This window comes from Peromyscus californicus, unplaced genomic scaffold, assembly GCF_007827085.1.
Source record: "Peromyscus californicus insignis strain IS unplaced genomic scaffold, ASM782708v3 Scaffold_22__1_contigs__length_63687245, whole genome shotgun sequence".
Classification (NCBI taxonomy): Eukaryota; Metazoa; Chordata; class Mammalia; order Rodentia; family Cricetidae; genus Peromyscus; species Peromyscus californicus.
Window position 1 is genome coordinate 13,040,136 of NW_026294525.1, and position 22,608 is coordinate 13,062,743.

General features: G+C 47.0%; 1 protein-coding gene across 2 annotated transcripts in view; it reads left to right on the forward strand.

The window, feature by feature from the left end:
* Positions 1 to 22,608, forward strand: part of Cnksr3 (CNKSR family member 3) — a 107,213-nt gene that overhangs the window by 78,881 nt on the left and 5,724 nt on the right. The window contains exons 8-13 of one of the 2 annotated variants that reach the window (XR_008221174.1): positions 3,286 to 3,354; positions 3,826 to 3,972; positions 10,078 to 10,202; positions 12,989 to 13,197; positions 13,647 to 13,736; positions 17,897 to 18,717. Coding sequence is in view for 1 of the 2 variants with exons in the window: in XM_052750921.1 (XP_052606881.1) it covers positions 3,286 to 3,354; positions 3,826 to 3,972; positions 10,078 to 10,202; positions 12,989 to 13,197; positions 13,647 to 13,736; positions 17,897 to 18,195 (939 nt within the window). In the remaining variant the exon portion in view is untranslated. Of the gene's footprint in view, positions 1 to 3,285; positions 3,355 to 3,825; positions 3,973 to 10,077; positions 10,203 to 12,988; positions 13,198 to 13,646; positions 13,737 to 17,896; positions 19,433 to 22,608 lie in introns of those variants that run through there. The other variant, XM_052750921.1, reaches the window with a different exon arrangement.

A 22,608-nucleotide genomic window follows, 5' to 3' on the forward strand; every position in this document is an offset into this window, starting at 1 on the left:
AGGACAGACTCAAGTACCCCTCCATACATTGTTTTTGGTTGGAGGGACTCAGAAGGATGATGACCATTACAGTCTTTAAAGACTGAAGTTGTAAGGTCTTGTAACTTGGTGCTTATGCTGTTTGACTTGACCAGACTTGGGCATTTCCAGACTCACCCTGGCGTAGCCACATCACTCTATGATAAATGTGTGGTGTGTTTGTGTGGTGCCACCAGAAGGCACAGGTTGCTACTCTCCCCTTCTACTCCCTTTTGTTTAAAGACAAGAGTTGAACGGGAGACTAAACAATGTTGCCTTAGAATCAAATGAAATGTCAGCTATGAATAATGATATATCTTTCCCAAATTCCTACCGGAATCATAAACCAGGGCCACAGACCTAGTATTTACCTGCCTATAGTCTGTTCCAGAACTGAATGGAAGTTGCCCTAGATGGGGGTGGAGGGGGTTACTTACAATCATGTTAACAGTTAAGAAAAACCAAAAACTCATTTGATCCCATGTGGTGATCTATTAAAAATATTGTCCATGACTTTAGCCATTCACCATGCATTTGTTGAGGGCCTGGCATGCGCAAGACCCTGGGCTAAGTCTTGTAGCTGTGGCCAGGAAGTAGTCACGACGTCACTTCTCAAGGGCATGCTCTGGGCGCTTTGTACAGATTCATGGATATTTTATACTTGGTTGGCAGTAGGAAATGCCAGCTCCAGATCAGCTCTTGAACTGTCAACAGAGGTAACTGTAATTTCACTTAAAAAGTTTGGATGAAGGGGAGCAGCGGTGGGCAGAGATCTCCCATGGCTTTTCTAGTTCTGTGTGTCTCCATCCTGGGCTCCAGGGTGATACAAAGCCAGCAGGCCATTCTTTGCAGTGCAGTTCGTGTTGTTGGAGTGACCTCAGCAGTCAGGGTCAGACAGATCGTTCCGAGGTGTTGTTTATCAGACTTCTTTTTGGATGTTGCGATCTTATTCAGGAACCTAAACAACCTTCTCTCGTGGGAGCGAGATGTGCTTCAGAAGAATGGGGCATTGTTCTGCCCTTTCTGAGGGCACACCGCAAGAGGCATTATTTTTTCTGTAGTCCGACTCATGGTGAAGATAGGCAGGAGCTCCTGACTTGGGGAAAATGTTGGTATCAGGCTCCCTGTTTATCAGTGTTCTGCCAAACGCAGCCCTGAATCTCTTGATGGGACATTTGAGAAATGAAGACACGAGGATCCTTGGGAAGGGAGTCAGTTGAGGACAGTAGTTCACGTGTTTTAAGATCTATAAACAGGGACTTCCTGGCCTTGGGGCCATGTCTTATAAAATGAAGCTTGCCTCAAATGAATCCTCCGCTCATGGAGGCTAAGATGGTGGTGCTTTCTGAGGGGTCAGACTTAACTCCAGCAGTTGACACACGGGTGCAGAAGGCAGCATTCATCTTTAAAAAGCAACCCAAGAGGAAGAGGCTCTAGGTTGGTGTCTCCTCCCAGTGTTGAGCTGGTTGCTAGTCTCCTAGTCTCCGCTGAGGCACTGCTGTTGTTATGGCAACGGATGAGCTATTTTGAAAATAACCAGCGTAGTTACCTGTGCCTTCAGCTGAGCCTTGATAGAAGCAGAGGCACTGTTTCCACAGTTTAATGCTGCCGGCTAATTTCTTGTTAAGCCTATCACAGCGGTTGAGTGAGAAAAATCCAGCAAGTGTGTTTTGAGTTTTGTTGCCCGCCCCCATGTTCAGAGGTGCTATTTTGTCTTCCGAGAGCTGTAAATTGAAGTTTCACCCACTCATATACGTTACAAAATTAAATACTCTGACCTAGATGGTGTTTAATTAGAAACCCAAGGTTTATCTTTTCCTCTTCATCATGTGATATGTCTTAAACAGAAAGAGTTTTTGTTCACTTAGGGAACAGGAATGTGCTCGGCGCCACATCGACAGGTGGCTTATATCCCTTTATAAACATATTTGTTGTTGTAAAGTAATAACAGTGCATAATTCAGGAGGAACAACACATACTTTTTTTTTTCTTTTTCTTTCCTTTTTTAAAAAAGATTTATATTTTTTTTTATTTTATGTCCATTGGGGTTTTGCCTCCGTGTGTGTCTGTATGATGGTGCCTGATTCCCTGGAACTGGAGTTACAGACAGTTATGAACTGCCATGTGGGTGCTGGGAATTGAACTCAGGACCTCTGGAAGAGCAGCCAGTGCTCTTAACCACTGGGTCCTCTCTCCAGCCCCTCATTTTTTTTTTCTTTTTAAAAAGTCTTTCTGTGTGTATGATGTGTGTATGTGGTATATACATGTGTGTATGTATATATGTGTGTGGATATGTATGATATGTGTATGCTCTTTTGTGTATATATACTAGTGTGCTTGTGGATATGTGTGTGTCTGTATATTCATGTGGGTGTGAATGTGGGTGTGCACATGCCACACTGTGTGTATGTGTGTGTGTGTGTGTGTGTGGTGGTGGTCAGAGGACAACCTTGAGTGTCAGTCCTTGCCTTTGACCTTGAGAGAGTGTCTCCTGTTTGCCACTGAGTACCCCAGGCAGGCTGGCCTGGGAGCTTCCAGGTTCCTGTCTTTGCCATTTGTCTTACTATATGGGAACACAGAACACACTTACTATTTCCAGCCTCACCGGGGCCCCGGGCACCTGACTTTATGCCCCATTCTTGCGTAGTTGGCGCGTTATCTGCTGAGCCATCTCCCAGTCTTAAATTCTTTTTCTTACTAAAGCCATACTCATATTTTCTTACTAAAGCCACACTTATAACCTAATGGTGAAAAAACTTTTTTCTTTAAAGAAATAAAATTTTTGTTTTTGTTAACTTCTTATTTTAATGGCATTGTAGTAACTTGGAAAACCAGAAAGAAAAAAGATTAATGTTTACTAATAATGACAGTGATCCTTACACATTAAATGGTTCTTCCGCTTTCGCAGGGTGAGTGGTGATGGGGAGCTGTGAAACTTTCCCATTTATTTATTTATTTATTTATTTATTTATTTATTTATTTATTTATTTATAGTTGAACTTCTGGCTTTTATCAGCTAACCATTTCAACAATATTACTCACATATTTCATTTTTTAGATGAACTCAGGTGTTAATGGAGAGGTCATCTGCTGCAACCAACCTCATAATAGATTACACGAGACTCCTATGCCAAGACCCGTGGGCCACTTTCATAGATGGTTTTTATTTTTCTGAGGAAGTTTTATTTCTGTTGCTATTGTCTACAGAAGAAAGGGCCAGAAAGAGAGAGGCAAACACTTAAGCCAGGTCTCTCTCTTTCTCTGTAGTCTCCTGCAGACAGGTCTCAGAAGATTCACGCTGGTGATGAAGTCATTCAAGTTAACCGGCAGACTGTGGTGAGTTCATTTATTGGGATGTAATTTTTTTCCCTCCACAACTGTCCATTTAAAACTCTGTGTGTGTGTGTGTGTGTGTGTGTGTGTGTGTGTGTGTGTGTGTGTGTGCGTGCGTGCGTGCACGTGCAGGTGTTCATGGAGGCCAGATCTCCATGGCATCAGATCTCCAAGAGCTGTATTTACAGGGAATTGTGAGCCACCCAACATGGGTGCTGGGAATCAAACTCCAGTCCTCCACAAGAGCAACTGGTGCTCTTAATGACTGAGCTATCTTTACAGCCTCTCTATAAAAAAAAAAACAACTACACTTTGTACCCATTTTTTTCCAGTGTCTGACGTAGTGTTAAGATGAACATATTTGCATTGACCCAGTTTGCTCATAACTTGAATTTCCTTGAGATAAGTTCCGGGATTGGATTTTCATGGCTCGCTCACGAGCTGTTCTCCCTGCCTCCTTTTCCCTCATTCAAGGTCGGGTGGCAGCTGAAAAATCTGGTGAGAAAGTTAAGAGAGAATCCCACGGGTGTGGTGCTGCTGCTGAAGAAGAGGCCCATAGGCTCGTTCAACTTTACTCCGGCCCCCCTGAAGAACCTCCGGTGGAAGCCGCCCCTCGTGCAGGTATCTGGGACCATGGTAGACCTTCGTCTAGAGTGGACTTTGTCAAAAAAGGATTCAGATGGAGGGTGATTGCTTTTAGGAGCTGGTTTGCCTGTCAGTATTCCCTAGTCCTGCTTGCATGAAAATGTAAACTCCAGGTCTTTGCTGAGCAGTGTGGGAGCCACTTGCCATAGGTGACTATTTAAATAGTCGAAAGGTCAGTTCCTCCCTCTCACTGGCCGTGTTCCAGGTGCCGAATCGTCACCTATGTATGGCTGGTGCTGCCGCAGTGGACCACACAGGTAGAAAGGTCACTTTTAGATCATCTCACTTGTTTTCAACATGGTCTGTGGCCTTTCCTGGGGAGACACAAGCAAATGTCCATTTGCCCCAGGTAGGGCACCGGTGGCTAACCAGAGAAATCATTCCACCCACATCCAGCTATTGGGGTTACTTACAGGAGCGTGGTGACTCCGACTCAGCGTTGCCACTGAAGAGCCCATGCCAACATGAGTGACAGCTCACCAAAGACACATCCTTAGAATTCCTTGCGTGGCTGGCAGACAGGTGTGTCAGCCACAGAGCGTCTCTTCTCCCTGGCAACTGATACTACTTGTGTAATGTTAGGGAACATTCTTGTGAGTTTTGTAACTTTCAGGAATATCCTGAACCTTGTATGTTTACTTTCTGAATTGTTGTTGTTGTTGTTTTGTTTGTTTGTTTTTTTGAGACAGGGTTTCTCTGTGTAGCCCTGGCTGTCCTGGAACTCACTCTGTAGACCAGGCTGGCCTCGAACTCACAGAGATCTGCCTGGCTCTGTCTCCCCAGTGCTGGGATTAAAGGTGTTCGGCACCACCGCCCTTGGCTTGCTTTCCAGTTCTTAAGAGCCTCCCTTTTTCTTCTAGGAGGAATGTTTCAATTGTGGGGAAATAACAGTCAGCACTCGATGCACTACACAGGACTTGAACCCTGAATATAGGGCTCCCCTGCACTGCTGAGTCCTTAGCAGGACTTTGCCAAAGAGCAGGTTGGGGAAGGAGAATTTAGCTCAGGCAGTGGGAAGTGGCACCACACCATTGCTTAGGCACGGTTCAGAATCCCCAGCCCATGCCGGTGTATAACAAACAAGCCGGCTTTATAGGTGAGCTCTATGATTTAAAGCTTCTGTAAGCATTAAGGACCTTTATTGTCTCGACTGAGCTTAAGGGGCTCAGTGACACCTCTGCAGCCTCAACGGGACCCCTCTTTAGCCACTGATTCTTAGTTTTCACTTCCCAATAATATTTTAAACGTTTGCTTTTGCTTTTAGAAAAGTCCTTAAGCCAAATGTGGTGGTGTGCGCCCCTACCACCAGCAGGAGTACCTCCTCTGCTCGAAAAGCTCCTTAAATCTCAGATGGTGTTTTGTTTGCAGGGCTGCCTGTGGCTGTATGTCTGAGCACTTTATAACATAAGGCTGCAAATGTATTCACAGGCATAGAGAGCAGAGTGGAAATCAGCAGCTCAAAGTAGAGGGTGGAGCAGGTGGGACACAGGATTTATGCTTTAAAATTAAAGAGAGGGGACGGGAGAGGTGTCTCAGCAGTTAAGAGCACTTCCATGGGACTTGGGTTCCATTCCCAGCACCCACATGGCAGGCAGCTCACACTGTCTGTAACTCTAGTCCAGGGTATCCAACGCCTTCCTCTGGCCTCCGTGGTCACTGCATGCATTCGGTGTACTGACATGCCCCAGACCACCCATGTATATAAAGTATTCAAAACGTAAATATAAATAAATGTGTTCAAAAATGAGAAAAACTATCGACACACCTAAACTACATACACATTTTGCTCTACGGTGCAGCATTTCAAAATTGGTTTGTGTTGTTATTAATGCACATATGACTTCACTGCTGTTTGTGCTGAAAATGTTTTAGTCTATTCTCTCAGCGGCCCTCAGGAATCACTTCGTGTTGACTGTTGTCATCCTCTAGAGAGTTGTGACAGAGAGAGCGGTAGGGATTGCGTAGGTGAGGTGCCTCTTGCTGATGAGAAGGAAGGGGGTGGGGTGTAGCTTGAGTTTTCCTGCCTGGCCCACAGTCAGGACAAATCTCTCTCACCTGCCAGTCCCACAGCCGCTCAGACCTGACCAAGTAAACACAGACTTATATTGGTTACAAACTATATGGCCGTGGCAGGCTTCTTGCTAACTATTCTTACAGCTTAAATTAATCCATTTCCATTATTCTATACCTTGCCACATGGCTCGTGGCTTACCGGCATCTTCACATGCTGTTTGTCATTGTGGCGGCTGGCAGTGTCTCTCTGACTCAGCCTTCCACTTCCCAGCTTTATTCTCCTCCTTGTCCTGCCTACACTTCCTGCCTAGCCAATGGCCAATCAGTGTTTTATTTATTGACTAATCAGAGCAACACATTTGCCATACAGACCATCCCACAGCAGTGGGGTCTGCACTGGCAGATGAGGGTGCGTTTTATTCTTTAAACCCATGCAACCCACCACCCCCAACAACACAGATACGTGGCCATCAGGCAGAGGATGTCTTAGGTTGGGTTCTTAGAGGCAGAGTTGTGATTCCTGTCAAAGTGGTGTTTAAGGGTAGAGGAGGACAAGTCCAGGCATGGCCCCCTGTATGGGACCAAGGGTCGAGACAGAGTGCTGTGTGTAATCAGTCAGCTGCAGGCCTGCTGGCCCTTCCTAGGAGAGGTAGCTTTGTCTGCTGAGGGCCATTCTCTAGAGAAGGGTTGGCTGTGAGCTTTCGCCAGTTACTATACCCAGAAGCTGTGGACTGAGATCTCAATATGGGGACTCTGAGTGTCCTTCATAGCCTCTGCTCCAAAGAATATCTCAAACTCTCTAAGTTGGCTTGGTCAGTCGGGCTAGTGTAATAGCAGAGATAGGATACCAGGCTAGAGGGCGTGGACTTTACCCCCAGGGGTCAGGTTGACGCCTAGTTTTATGTTCTTATCTGTGTTACTTTGCTAGGGTTGCCATAACAAAGCTCTATGGGCTGAGTGATGGGGGTTCAAGGTCAAGGTGTTCAGGGTTGGTCTCTTCTGAGGCCTTCCTCTCCTGGCTTGGAAATGGCTGCCTTTGCTCTGTCTTCACATCCTCGCTCTGTCTGTGTCTTCGTCTTGTCTGGACACAGTTGGATTGAGTGCATCCTGATGTCCTCATTTTTTAACTTGCTCCACTCTTTAAAGATGTGATTTCCAAATACAATTACATTCTGAAGTACTGGGGCAGGGGTTCCCAACATAGGAATCTTGAGGGGGCATAGTTCAGTTCATGACATTATCTAGGCACAGGAAAATATCATGTAGGAGGCTACTGTGGATGTCCAGATGTGAAGTGATGAAATTCTGAGCAAGGCTAGTGCTGAGGTGGTTCAGATGAATGACTAATGATTTGAGAGGCCTTGGAGATGAGGCCCTGCTTGAGTCCTCAAGCAACGCTGTGTGGCTGTGTGGGTTGACATTCCAGCTCCGCCATGCATCGTCTCTGAGCTTTGGGTGAGATATTCAGTCCCCTAAGCCTCACTTTCCTGATTAGTGCTGTTGAGTATTAGAGAAGGCTTTGGGGTCAGCATGAGGGAGGGTTGGGTAGGGGAGAGGCAGGTGTCATGTGGTGAGCCAAGATGGAACCATTATGAAGGGAGAGATGCCAGGCGCAGTAAGCGTGACAGAGTGTGAGGTGGCAAAGGAAAAGCCCCATGGGTGTGTTCAGATCAGAGAGAAAGTTAAGTATAAATAGAGGCTAGTTCATCCCTTGAGTTCCAGAAATGAACTTTGGGAGGGGGCGCACTTCATTCTCTCTTCACAGCTAGCTTCCTTACCGTGAGGTTTGAGGATGAGGAGCTGGGGAGAGATGGGGACACACTTACTTTGTTTCTGACCCAGGGAAGTAATCACTATGAAGACGTGGAAGCTGCTGTGTGGCTCAGCTACCAAATGCTGTTTGCAGAATATAAACGCTGGTAGACAAGACTGTAGGCTTGCTCAGCTCCTGACCTGGGTGTTTCTCCAGCTCCGTCTTTGGTGATCATTATGCCTGGGTGCCCAATACTCCTGGGAGGGATGTCATCTGATCCTTCTCAGTATCTCAGTTGGTGTTGCACAGGAAAGATGGTCACCATTCTGTTTTTAGGCTGCATCCTGACAAATGAGGGTCTTCCTAAACAGAAGTCATCATTCATGTTGGAATTTTGGGGAGAAAATGTCTGATGGGAGTGTTCCAGAATACTTGTGGCTTACGGGATTTTGAGGATATGGATTTTGGCCCTGTGTTTTTGGATATGGGGATTCATTGATTCATTGGATATCAACAGATTCCATGTTGAACTGAATTAAGGGCTTGGGTTGGGAGACTATGCTGGAAGACTAGACAGAGCCCATGCCTGTGGGCCTTTGTATCCCTTCTGAATGTAGCTGTCACTTTGAATCTCTCGGTGGCCATAGTCCCTGTGGACATAGTCCACACTAGCTGTTGAGCCCTTCTAGTCTCTGGAACCCATTGCGTTCATCACAACCTGAGGTCAGAAGGGAGTGCTTCCTTCCCTCGAAGGGTCTAGCATGGACTTGCGGGCCTTCGCCAGGGGTTCCCATAGTAACTGTGAGGACCTGGCTGGTCTTTTCCCCACTGGAGCTGGTTGGTCAGTGTCATTGTTAGATTGTAGAAGAAATAAGATAGAAGGTCTCATAGGAGATTTTAGAATGTCAGTCCTTTCTGCGTATGCCAGGCTTGCACAAGATGAAGCCAGCTAACATCCCAGCGTGGATCTCCCAGCACATGACGTCTTACCACTGCCTGAGGAGCCACTGGCACTTGGTGGCTGCTGGGAGGAGAGTCAGTTTTCTTCAGGGATGATGTCGCTGGAGTTTTCTCCAGTTCTGCCTGGCCCACGGTCAGGACAAATCTCTCTCACCTTCCAGTCCTGCAGTGGCTCAGACCCAACCAAGTAAACACACAGAGACTTATATTGCTTACAAACTGTATGGCCGTGGCAGGCTTCTTGCTATCTAGTTATTCTATCTTAAATTAACCCATGTCTGTAAATCTATACCTTGCCACATGGCTCATGGCTCACCTGTATCTTGCATGTTGGTACTCATGGCAGCGGCTGGCAGCGTCTCCTGCCTCAGCCTTCCACTTCCCAGAATTCTCCTCTCTCCTTGTCCCACCAATACTTCCTGCCTGGCTACTGGCCAATCAGTGTTTTATTTGTTAACCAATCAGAGCAACACATTTAACACACAGAACATCCCACAGCAGGATGTGGTCCTGCATAGACTGCCCATGCTCCAGTACAGGTCCTGCACCTGAACACATGCAGACAACACTGAATGGCCGTGAAGTTAGAGGTGGGGTGACAGGGAGGGGGAGGGAATGAGAGAACAGGAAGTTGCTGAGAGAGGAAAGAGAGGAAGGGATAAAGGAGAGAATGGGAGTGGTTTGGATCGAGACATGCACATATATGAATATTAAATATTTAATAAAAATTTAAGTCCTTTGAGATCAGTCATGTAATTAAAGTTAAAGATTTAAATTTTTTTTTTTTAAATTTAAAAATGTGTTTGTACCATGGGCTAAATTCAACGGAATGAGTTGTGTATTTACTCTTTGGCAAGCATGTCCTGTGCCCTTCATGTGTGTTCTCTCAGTTTCCAACTGGGTGCTGTTCTTGTTCCCATTAAGTCCCATTTTCTGGATGTGACACAGAGACATTGAGTGACCGTCTTAGCAGTACACAGCTAGTCAGCAGGGTAGCCAGGATCACACCCAGAGCCCCCAAGGCCATACCCCTAATCTGAGGGGCACTGCTGTGTGCTTTTCTCAGCCAGCAGGATTGTGAGTGTCAGTTTTACAGCGGAGGAAGCTGAGGCATGGATTTGTAAGTGGTTTCCCTAAAGCCAGCGTTAAAACCCCACGGCTTCTCCAAGTCCTCTGTGAATCGGTGGCCTCACGGAAGCGTGGATTTGAGCTCTGTTAGTAGCCAATGAATGTGTGGGTGAGCTCTGCCTCTGCTTGTACTCAGGCCTGGCTTGGTTTGGGGTGGGGGAAAATTAGACAAGAATAATCTCCAAGTGGATCTCTGCTTTTCACTCCTTGTGTGTCTCTCATTGCAGACCTCACCCCCACCCACCACGACCCAGTCCCCAGAGAGTACCATGGATGCCTCCCTGAAGAAGGAGAAGCCAGCCATCCTGGATCTGTATATTCCTCCCCCACCTGCTGTGCCCTACTCCCCCCGGTACGTGAGCCCCCATGTCATAGGGGGACTGGCTGTCCCTGCATGGCCAATGCTGAGCCAGGAGGCCACTTTAAATGACAAGATCTGACTCGCTGGGTGGGACTTCGGGGCTGGGTCACACTTCGTGGGGCTTGGAAGTTATACAGTTGGGTGAGGGCCCTTTAAGAAAGAAATCCCAACATACCTGACTTGTGAAAAATTTACAGAAGTCTGTGCATTGGGGGCCTTGGAAGCAGCTGTTTGGGGGATCCCTGTAGCTTAAGTTATGTCAGCTCCATGATAAATTCATTTGTAGGGAGGAAGCTAAAAGTTATTTGTGTGAGAATCATTAGAGTTGTTGCCTGATTTTACCAAGAAAGATGTGTGTGTCTGTGTGCGTGCGCACATACACACACACACACAAACATATATACACACATAAACACAGGTACACACACAGGTACACATATATATATAAATACACAAACACATACATGGACCTACACAGACACATGCATACACACAGGTGCACACACACATATGTATGTAATATTCACACATGTATACAGACATACACACAAACACACATATAAATACATATATGCTTACACTTGTGCATACATATACAGACATACACACATAATACATAAAGTCATGTATACACATGTACATACACAGTACATATACACACAAAATGTACACACACACAAACTCACAAACACCTATATACACACACCTACACAAACACACACAAACATATCTACATACACGGACACACATATGCAAACACAAACACACACACCACGGGCACTCTGAAAAATGGTGAGGTGATATGTGTTGAACTGTCTGTGAGCATAATGAGTGTGTACTTGTGATATCAAGTCTTGCTCGGTGTCCTAACTGTGGTGGCGGTGCAGCACAGTGGTCCCAGGAGGGACAGTGGCGGTCGAAGGGTGTGCTCCAGGCTTCCTCACGGGGGCTCACATACTCACACATGCCAATGACACCAGAGGATGTCGCTTTTATTCAGAAGACACCGGGTGAGGGGCCAGTGACCTCTTGGCACGAAGCAGACTTGGTTTTGCCTCTGATGCCGCCAGCATTTCACTCACCTGGTCAGACACACACCGGGATCAACGTCTTCTACGTTACCAGGCAGAGCCGGAGCAGCACCTGTGCAGTGGGTGTGCCCGGCTTGTTTGTCTTTTTTTTTGTTGTTGTTGTTTGTTTGTTTTGTTTTTTGGGTTTTTTGTTTTGTTTCTTCGAGACAGGGTTTCTCTGTGTAGCTTTGGAGCCTGTCTTGGAACTAACTCTATATCTCAGGCTGGCCTCGAACTCACAGAGATCCGCCTGCCTCTGCCTCCTGAGTGCTGGGATTAAAGGCATGCGCCGCCGCCGCTGCCGCCGCCGCCACCACCACCGCCACCGCCACCGCCACCACCACCACCACCACTACCACCCGGATCATTTGTCTTTGTTTATCAGGGTCTTTGCTACTTTTGTGTCTCTTGCCTGGGGACCGATCGAAGTTGCCCTGTGGTCTCCCTTGACTTACTCAGAAGGAATGGCAGCATGTAGTGATTGACCTCAAGTGTGGTGATCAGAGATGTCTGGTAGCTGGCGGGCCTCTTCCCCATCACAGGGTCCTGTGGCGTAGACTTGGAGTTGGTTAAAGCTGCAGGGGGTGTTGTCTCTGTGCATGGGGACCCCAGACCCTCAGAGGCCACCGAGTGGGTCACTGTGTCAGGAACTGTAGGGAGACAGATTCTCCAGCCCCCGACCCTGAGTGTTCTCTGGGCTTCAGTGAGAGTGTCACAGGAGTTCTGGCAAGAAGGGGGCTGTGCTCATGGGAAGGGAGCTGGGATGTTCAAACCCCTTGATGGGAGACACATGGCTGTGCATACACACACACGCAGGCCACCAGTGATGCCTTCTCTGGGGTGTGAGACATGCCAGTGGATACAGAGAAACAAGTTAGGAATCATGAAAGCTTGTGAGTGAGGAGGTTATAGGGTGGGTTCAAACGGTAGAAGAAGATTCTGAGAAGGTGAGGGGACGTGGGTAGCAGGCTCACCTGGGGATGCCACTCACAGGCTTCATGACCCTCTTTATCTGTATTTTGTCCAGTGGGCTTCTACTGACTGCCTTACAAAACTCACCAAATGCAAAGAAAGAAAACTGTTCATCTGGTAACTTGGGCTCAGGTACAAACTGAGTTCTGCTCTATATTGAAATTTAAGGAGGATTAAGATGGAGTTGCTGGTCCAACTTAATTTTTTTACTGAGTTCAGAAATAGTCCCCCTCCTCTGGTTTCTGAGAAGCATTCTTCAAAGTGTTGGAAGAATTTTCAAATCTAACAACTTCAGTACACGCCAAGAGTCTTGCTGGGTCCAGGCAATGACCCTACTCTTGGCGTGAGAAAAATGGTGCAGTAGCCCACACTTGAGCTGCTGACCCCTGTTGTGAACAGGACATTCACCCAGAGAACAGGATGTGGGGAAGGCAGGAGCTGTGTTTTCAGGGTGCACTGGTCCTGTGTAGACATACGTGGACGGGAGGCCGTGTTTGCCCAGACTCAACAGGTTCATGGCTTCTGTTCTTCAGCGGGGGGGTGGGGGGTTGGGGGGGTGGAGGGGTGTCTGTATGTACTTGAAGGGGCAACTTGAGTGGAGCAAAGTAGTGCTTTCTCTCCAGTGGGAAGGAGCTGAAAGTCACACGTGCCCATGGTACCTGGGTTCCTGTTGTTCGTTCTTGGTCAAGAGAGCTGGGTCTGTGAGCTCCCTACTCACCACACACTGTCTTCCAGGGACGAGAATGGGAGCTTTGCCTATGGAGGACCCAGTAAGAGTAAACAGCCGTTGCCTGGGCGTAAGGGTTCCGAGTCCCCTAACTCCTTCCTGGACCAGGAGAGCCAAAGATGCAGATTTACCATCGCTGATTCCGACCAGTTGCCGGCTTACTCGGTGGGAACCAACATTCTCCCCGCAAAAATGAGAGGGAAGACACCATCCTATGGTAAGTTCTCCAGGGTACCCCGCCGTTCCTTTTCACCTCCCCACCCCTTCCTTATTTGGGGCTCTGGCATGAACTTGGCAGCCTCGGAAGGTGATCCGAGGAAAACATAAACCTCAGTGACATTCTAGGTATGAGCCCTTTATTCATCTGGCCAAAGCAAAGCCCTGTTGAGTCATTGCTCAGCCTGGCATCAAAGCCCAGCTGGGTGAGCTCACATTACAGTTTTAACTGGAGCGTTGGAGACCCAAGGGCTCAGCGGTGGCTAGCACGCCTCTCTGCCCTAAGTGCTTCCAATGTCGACGTGGGGCTTTAAAAATAGTTTGATTTTAGAATTTGTCGCTGCTTCTATTTAAGTGGGCACGGTTGGGAGCTCAGTTACAAGTGAAGGGAGGGAGTGTCTTCAAGTTGGTAAATGTCTCTAACCTTGCCTCACCATCTGGTCTCCGAAGGCAAACCCCGGCCTCTGTCCATGCCTGCAGATGGGAACTGGATGGGGATTGTGGACCCGTTTGCTAGACCTCGAGGTCACGGGAGGAAAGGTATGTCTCATCTAAGCAAACCAAAATTGCTGAATGGTGTCAGAAGACCCAGGCCATCCCATCCCTGATTCCTGAGGGTGATAGCATTTCTTGAGGCCCAGCTTGTCATTAGTAAATCAGGCCTGCTGAAGGTTGCTACAATACGGCTTGTTTCCAGAGTGGAAATACTGTATCTTCCTAGAATCTAGTCAGCACTGTGGCTTTTTAAAAGTCTCTAGACACAAATGGCCCACTTTTTAAACAAGTCATTCGGTAAACATCCTTAATTGCATGATTTTTTTAAGCTTGATTTTTGATGAACATACAAATTGTCTTTAAATTATTATGGCATAATTACTGTCTGAAAAATTGTTTCTAATTCACCCTGTAATTGGTTACAAGTTATTACACCAATCTTTAGGAAACATCTAAAGATACTTTTATATGCTAGGCACAGTTGTGTGTGCCGTTAATCCCAGCACTTGGGAGGCAAGGACAGGCAGATCTCTGAGTTTAAGGCCAGCCTGGTCTACACAGTGAGTTTCAGGCTGGCCAGGGCTACATAGTGAGGCCTTGTCTCAAAAACAAAACAAAATTTTTACCTATTTTTGCTCGATAGGCTCTGATTACCAACATTGGATGGGAATTATAACATCACCTCTGTAATGTTGAAACAAAGAGCCGTGAGGCAGTGTAATGTGGGCTGTGGGCTGAAAGGAAGTGTAAACTCCGAAGGCCTAGCCTTCCAAGTGGGCGACTCCCGACATCTCCTGGGGAAATCATGTCACCTGCGTGCTTGGATCACCTGGATTATACTAACACGACAAAGGGACAAGATGCCAGTCTCTGGGTTTCAGATGTTCCTGGTGTGCAGACGGAAGTCTGTGCAGCCGTCAGCAGGTGGCAGGGCTGGCCTTTGTTTAGATTTAAAACGTTGACATCTTCATCGCCATTCCCTGAGCGTGGATCTAGCCTGCTCTCCTTCATATAAGGAGAGGGGTAGTGTAGGGATTGGGGTTATGAGAACTTCCTGATGACTGCTTTAGAAGTGATGATGTCTCTCTACACATGGCCACTTAAGAAATAAAATAGCAGTGTTCCTAGGATGGAGCCCTCCCCTCTGGGGGTGAGCATTGTTCCCGGGATGGAGCCCTCCCTCTGGGGGTGAGCATTGTTCCCGGGATGGAGCCCTCCCTCTGGGGGTGAGCAGTGTTCCTGGGATAGAGCCCTCCCCTCTGGGGGTGAGCAGTGTTCCTGGGATAGAGCCCTCCCCTCTGGGGGTGAGCAGTGTTTCTGGGATGGAGCCCTCCCCTCTGGGGGTGAGCATTGTTCCCGGGATGGAGCCCTCCCCTCTGGGGGTGAGCAGTGTTTCTGGGATGGAGCCCTCCCTCTGGGGGTGATGATGGCTGAGCAAGGCACTGACCTATGAGTCTAGCAGAATGCCATTAGGGATCATTTTACCACTGTATATTTTTCCTGTTTTAGACCAGTAGTATTTAGTTTCCCCCCTATGTGCTGCAGGCCCCACCCACAAACAGCTGGGGAAGTGGGGATAGAAGCACACTTTGTCTTTGTTTTTTTTATTTTAAGTGAAGTTATATGTAGGTAAAAAAAGTTCTGGCTCTGGTTCTGCTGGGCCATTGTGTTTCCTCGTGGGTGCTAGAGCAGCCAGAATACATTAGCCACTTCATATCACGTGACCGACAAACCCGACAGAAACAACTTCAGAGAGAAATGTTTCCTTGGGCCACCATTTCCGTCCCACGGTGGGGGTGGCGTGGCAGAGTGGCTCTGTCTGTGGCAGGAGGAGCACAAGGTGGAAGCTGTTTACGTGGTGATAGACCCCCGGGAGCAGAAAGCTGCTGGAGCTAGCAGCTGAACTGTAGCCTTCAAAAGCTTACCCCTAATGACCTTCGGCCAGCCAGGTCCCACCTCCTAAAGCCTCCCCAGTCTCTCAAGCGAGGGCACCAGCACCAAGAACATAGGCTCCCGGGGGAACCTTTCACAGCCGCACCACAGCACTCCTTCCCTGACTTCCTGAGGCTCATTTCCATCTTAGAATACACAAGGCATCCACACCAACCCATCGTCTTGAGTGGTTCCTATACTGTTTAGGAGTTCAGAGGTCAAAGGACTCTGGGACTCAAGGACAACTCTCTTAACTGTGAGTTAACCTTCCAGGACCAACACAAGATGAGCTCCGTGTCCAGACCTCAAAAGCATGATACCATGATCTGTGGTTCAGTGGACACGGGCACCTTGCTCCATAGCCATGCTGACTACATCTTAGAGTGGCTCTGTCTGATGTCTGCAGCTTTCCTTGGCAGATGGCTTCAGCATTCAGGGGCCTCCACTACAACTTAGGTTCCACGTTCATAGCTTCACATGTTGACATCTTAGGGGCTCCCTGCAGGGAATTCAACTATATTATACACTGGCTAGCCTCACAGGCTTTCCTTTAAAAAAAAAAAAAAAAAAAGTCTGTGTATAAACCCTCATGACCCCATAATTCATACATGCTGTGTGCCTGAAAAACCAGTGCCATATGAACCACACTAAGAACTCTGCTGCAGCTGGAGAGTATCTTGCCCTCATTGGACAAGCCTGTGGGTACCCACGTGGCCGATCCCAGGAAAACATCCTAGGCAGCCCCCTTCCTGCAAGGTGCCTGGAAGCAAGCTAGCTTGTTTTTCTTAAAATTGTGTGTGTGTGTGTGTGTGTGTGTGTGTGTGTGTGTGTGTGTAAGTACATAGGTGCCAGAGTGCATGTTGAGATCAGAGGACAACTTGCATTTTCCTCCCCCTCTTCCTTTCCTGCCTCTTGTGTCTGGCTGGCAGCTGCCAGGCTGGGCATGTCACTCTTCCTCCCTCATTCTCCTCTTCTTCCTTCACTCTTGAGCCTAGATTTCTTCTCTTACTTATTCTCTCTGCCCACCAGCCCCGCCTGTCTCTTTCCTGCCTAGCTATTGGCCATTAAGCTTTTTATTAGACCAGTCAGGTGCCTTAGGCAGGCAAGATGAAACAAATGCAGCACATCTTTACATAATTAAACAAATGCAGCAGAAACAAATGTAGCACACCTTTACATAGTTACAGTAATAGTCCACAACATAAACAAATGTAACACACCTTTACATAGTTACAGTAATAGTCCACAACATAAACAAATGTAACACACCTTCACATGGTTAAAGTCATTTTCCACAGCAGAAACATATCACACATCTTTGCCTAGTTAACATGATATTCCACAACGCATCGTAGCCAGGAAGTCATGGCACAGAGACTCCGGCTGTGGCAGTGGCAGTATGAGATGGTAGACTAGGATGGTCAGTCAGTGGCGCCAGGAACCAAGAGCAGGTGTAGCCTCCAGAGGACCATGTAGCACAAATCTTAAAAGGTCTTATTAATGAAAATAAACCTGGAGCCAGGTATTGGGGTGAATGCTGGAAGATCAGAGAAACAGAACAAGCCACAGCCACCTCACCTTGCCAGTTCCTCAGCTGATCCTGTTTCCTCAGACTGGAAGCCTCTGAGTCCTTATCCAAATGGATCTCAGCTGAACTGTGCTGCTCAAAAGCCTGAAAGCTTAATCAGCTAAAAGCTAGTTTCTGGTTTTCACACCTTATATACCTTTCTGCTTTCTGCCATCACTCCCTGGGATTAAAGGCTCACTTCCTGGGATTAAAGGCGTGAGTCACCATGCCTGCTATTTCCAGAGATCCATGCCTCTAGAAGGCTAGGATTAAAGGTGTGAGTGCCACCATTTTCTAGCCTCTGTATCTAGTGGCTGTTCTATTCTCTGACCCCAGATTTTATTAGGATGTACAATATTTTGGGGAACACAATATCACCACAGGACCACTCATTGTGAGGTGCATCTACCAGCCAGGCCCTACCTCCCAAAGGTTCCACAGCCCCCCAACACAGTGCCAGTCACTGAGGAGCGCACAATCAGGACATGAGTTGGTGGTGTGGAGGTGGAGAAGTTTTGACATTTTTTATTTAACCGTAAGGCTCATGGCGAACCTCTCGGTGGTTCTTTTTGCAAACACTCCTGAGGCAGGTCAAGCCCTTCACAGGGCCTTGCAGGGAAGAGAGCTGGGTATGTGTTTACTTATTGGTGCTGTTAGATCTGGGGGTTCTTGTACTCATAGACTTGTGGGCTTTGTTTGAAAACAGGGGAAGAGGCCCTCTGCCGCTACTTCAGTAATGAGCGGATCACACCCATCACTGAAGAAAGCGCCTCGCCTGTGTACCGGTTCTCCAGACCCACAACTGAGCGGCACCTGGTGCGAGGTGCGGACTACATTCGAGGGAGCAGGTGCTATATCAACTCGGATCTGCACAGCAGCGCCACCATTCCCTTCCAGGAGGAAGGGCCCAAGAAGAAATCAGCCTCCTCATCTGCCAAGGCATCTTCTGGGGAGCCTTCGCTGCTCGTCACCTGGCTGACTCGCCTCAAGCTGTTGACTCACTGAGGCTGCTCCACCAGCCTCCTGCTGCCTGTCTCCTGCTAAGCAAGTGCCTTCTTCCTCAGGGGACAGCTGCTTCAGACTCCATCCGCATTGCTCCAGGCGACCTTACTTCATTCCATGGTGTTTTGTTTTTTAAGGTTGCATGCGGCCGTTCCTGGATTTTTGAAGTCCTTGGCGGGCGTCTGATTCAGAGGATCTTAGGTGCTGTTTGTGGAGGCAGAAGGAAGGACCGACATGGCACAGCCTGCTCATTTTTGCCTCCCCATTGTGGGAACATGGAGACATGCTCTGTAAATTGTGCATTGGCCAGACAACTTAATGTCAGGAATTGGCAACATTGTTCACTCTTGTTTTCTTGGGCAGCAGGGGACTAAGGTTGATGACTTTTGTCACATTGATGTGTTGGTTTGTGGTCCAACTTCTGTGTCTGAAGAAGCCGAAGGAGAAAACTGTTTTGATATTTTTTTTTTTTAAAGCTATAGCCCATATTTATAAGTGTGGCTGCGTCCACGGCAGAGTGGCGTGGTAAGTGTGTGAGGCTCTTTGGAGCAGGGCTTTACCTGTAGGTCAGCTGTTACACATGGTTAGCTGCCCCTTTTCCATAACAACCTCCATTTAGGTGAGCCAGTACGGACTCTTGAGCACACTTCGATGGGGTGTGTGGTAGACACAAGAAAGTGTGTGCTTTTTGTGAGGGGTGTTGCAGTTGTTCTGTGTGTTGTTCTGTGAGGGAAAGAAGCTATATATAAGGTTTGCTGAGAGCCAAAGTATCATTCAGGAAAATGAAGCAACAAGATTTAGAGTGATAAGACATTGGTCAGTTTACATTATTGACCTGTTTGATGTCTGTCTTCTGGAAAAAAAAAAAAGCCTACAGCCCTTCCCAGTTGTACACATTTTGCTAATTAGAAATGTCTTGGAAAGCCTCATGGTCACTGATTTTCAACTAGCATCAGGTATTTTGAAAACGTGTGTCTGGATATTAACTCCTGTTTAAACCGAATGTACCGTATTTTGCTAGAATGGAAAAGCCCTACCTTGTTAATTTAAGTGTTTTAAATAGAGTTGTATATTTTTCTTACTCTTAGTCACATGTAATTGAAATATTGCTGTTTTGCGTCATACGTGAAACCGAAGGAAAAAAAGCATTCAAAGTGTTTTCAGATTTACAAGTGACCACTCTGGCCATTGCCAGCATGGGCACTAATATTAAAAACTGAAATAAATCCTCCCAAGCATTTTTTGGGATTTCATGAATTTGTGGTAGTGGAACTAAAGAAGCAAATGTAAACGCAACTACAGAAAAGGAATTTTCCAGCGTATTCTTAGGCAGAGCTCTAGCCAGGCCTCTGCATACTCTTTCACACCACTGGGAATGTCCACTGACCTGCCTGAAAGGCAGTTCGTGAGTGGATCACTGGGGATAGTGAGCCCCTCTCCCATCTTAAATGCCTCTGGTTGGGTTAAGAGACCGAGCATCCACTTCTCTTAGTGTGATTGGGTTCATACCAGCATTTTCCCATCAGTGTCTGCGGGGAGCTTTGGGAAGTTAGTGTGTTGGGTGGGGGTCACAGATGACGCCACAAACAGGGATGTAAGGATTCTGTGTGTGATTCATCTTGGTACTTAACCCCCAGCATGTGGGCAGGGTATAGGAAAGGGCCTCCGGAGGCAAGGAAGGAGCTGTGTGAGAAGAGCAGGGGGGCCCCTGCCAGTTTCCTGTTGGCCTGAGTTGGCTCTGTGCCCAGACACGGTGCTTGTTTTAACCCTGGTCTAGAAGAGGGTTCTTCATAGTATAGTCCCAGCTGCTTAATGGTGTACACAGCTTTGAAGGACATGGCTAATGGGGTGGCCTCTTTTCTGTGCAGAAAACATCTCTTCTGAATCGAATGACCGTTCTAAGAATGGGTTCTGAGAACTCAGACTTAACTCTCTGCGGGGTTCAACTCAAATTACTGCAGCAGATGGTACCTCCCAGGCTCTTCCTGGAAGTGCTGTGCAAGTCCAGGGAGAGGTCTGGCTTCCTCTACAGTCTCCACAATTTGTTTTTCCTTTGTGTTTTTATCTGGGGTTTTTTTACCTGAATTCTGTTTGAGAACTGTATTGCTGCTAAAATATTTTATAAACCTTTACTTCTGAAATACGTAAACAACAGGTAATAATAGTTCCTCAAAATGGGGCCGGGGAGATGTGTCGGGGAGTAAAGAACTCAATGGACAAGGGAAGCCTCAGAGTTTGGATCCTCAGCCCCAACTCAGATCCCTGCAGCTGTGGCGACTGCCTGTAATTCTAGCACTCCGAGGCAGTGAAGATGAAGGATTCTAGGAGCAGCCTGGCTGGCTAGACTAGCCGGAGTCTGCAAGTTCTGGGTTCAGTGAGAGATCATTTCTCAATATGTATGATGGAGGGCAATCCAGGGAGACACCCGATGTCAGCATGTGGTCTCCATGTGCATGCATGTGCACCTACACACACACATGCATACATGCAATTAAAAAACTTCAAAATGATCGGGCACTCCTGGGCTCAACAGTTAACCCTCTGTCAACCGTGACAATGGTTTAACACAGATGGTGAAGGATGGCAGAGCAGCTTAAACTGGTAACTCTTTAATCTGGCCATACCCAACCCAACACCATCCCCATTCTTAAGAAAGAAATGCTTTTTGTTTAAAATTATATTTTGTTTTTTAAAAAACAATCTTAAATACATTGATCATATTCTCTCCTCCAAGTTCTTCCAGATCTTCCCTTTCCCTCCCCACCCAACTTTAAGATCTTTCTCAAAAAATAAAAGCCCAATACAAAAATAAAAGCGCCCAAACCAAGAAAACAAACTAAAACCACACTCAAAAACCAAACAAAAAACCCCACCAAAGGGTAACCAAGTAAAACACAGACACACAGAGACACACCACACAAACACATACAACCTGTGGAGTTCACGATATGTTGGCCAACTACTTCTGAACATGAGGCCTGTCCTGGAGTGGTTGCTATACCTAAGGTCAGTTAGAGAAAACTGATTTTCCCTTTCCCAGCAGGTCTAAGTGTCTGTTAGTGGCTAGGTTTTCATTCATTCATTCATTCATTCATTCATTCATTCATTCATTAATAATAAGATAAAACTATCACATCAAAGTTGAATAAGACAAACTTTGTGCCAGAGTCTAGCTCCAGCATTGTTCTGAGCCGCAGGACAGAGGTGTGAATTTGGGTGTGGCTTCTGCCAGAAAAGAGCCCAAGAGAAGAGATAGGAATCAGAGACCCACTCATTTGCACACTGAGGAATCCCATAAAAACACTATATTGGAAGCCATTATAGATTCACAGAGGTCCTGGTGCAGACCTGTGCTGGCTTAGTGCACGCTGCTGCGGTCTTGGTTCATATGAGCTCTGCTCATGTTGATTTAGAGGTTGTTTTCTTGGTGCCTTCCTTGTTTTAGAACATCACTACAATCACCAAATGAAAATCACGGATGATAAAAGATACACACATAAAAGCATTTGGCAGGTAGTACACTTGATATGATGTTACAGCTGAAATGTAAACATTTATGTAAATAAGATGTAAATGAAATATTTCAATATAGCATGACTATATATTTATAATCATATAGTAAAGCAAAGTACATGGTCTACGCACATACATAGTATAAAGTCATGATCATAGGGCCTGGAGAGATGGCTCAGCAGTTAGAGTACTGGCTGCTCTTTCAGAGGACCTGGGTTCTGTCCCTAGCACCCACATGGTGACTCACAACTGTCTGTAACTACAGTCTCAGGGAATCTGATGTCCTCTTCTGCCCTCCTTAGGCCCTGCATGTACATGGTGCACAGACAGGCAAGACACTCATAACTTTTTTTTTTTTTTTTTGGTTTTTCGAGACAGGGTTTCTCTGTGTAGCTTTGCGCCTTTCCTGGAACTCGCTTTGGAAACCAGGCTGGCCTCGAACTCACAGAGATCCGCCTGGCTCTGCCTCCCGAGTGCTGGGATTAAAGGCGTGCGCCACCACCGCCCGGCTTCATAACATTTTTTTAAAAAGAAAAACATCGTGATCATGGTAGCTATAAACGAAGCCTAACACAGGCCGTTTGATGATGACAGCTACCCAGTTTCCCAAAAGGTGGAGGATTCCAGATAAAGTTCTACAAAACTTGTCTACGACACCGTCATACAGAGCTCACTCTGTCCCTGGCACTGTTGAGATAACATTCATAATTGAGAACCACGGTCACTTCTGTTTTTCATCTGAGGGCATTGTCCAAGAATGTGCAGCGGGTGGTGGCAGAGCTGGGGTGAAATCAGGGTGGTGTGGCTCCAGAATCCTCATTCATCATTGCTGCTGCACGCGAGCGTACTTCAGTTTACAGAATAATTGCATTCCGGAAAAACCCAAAACACTTCAAGCCTGAG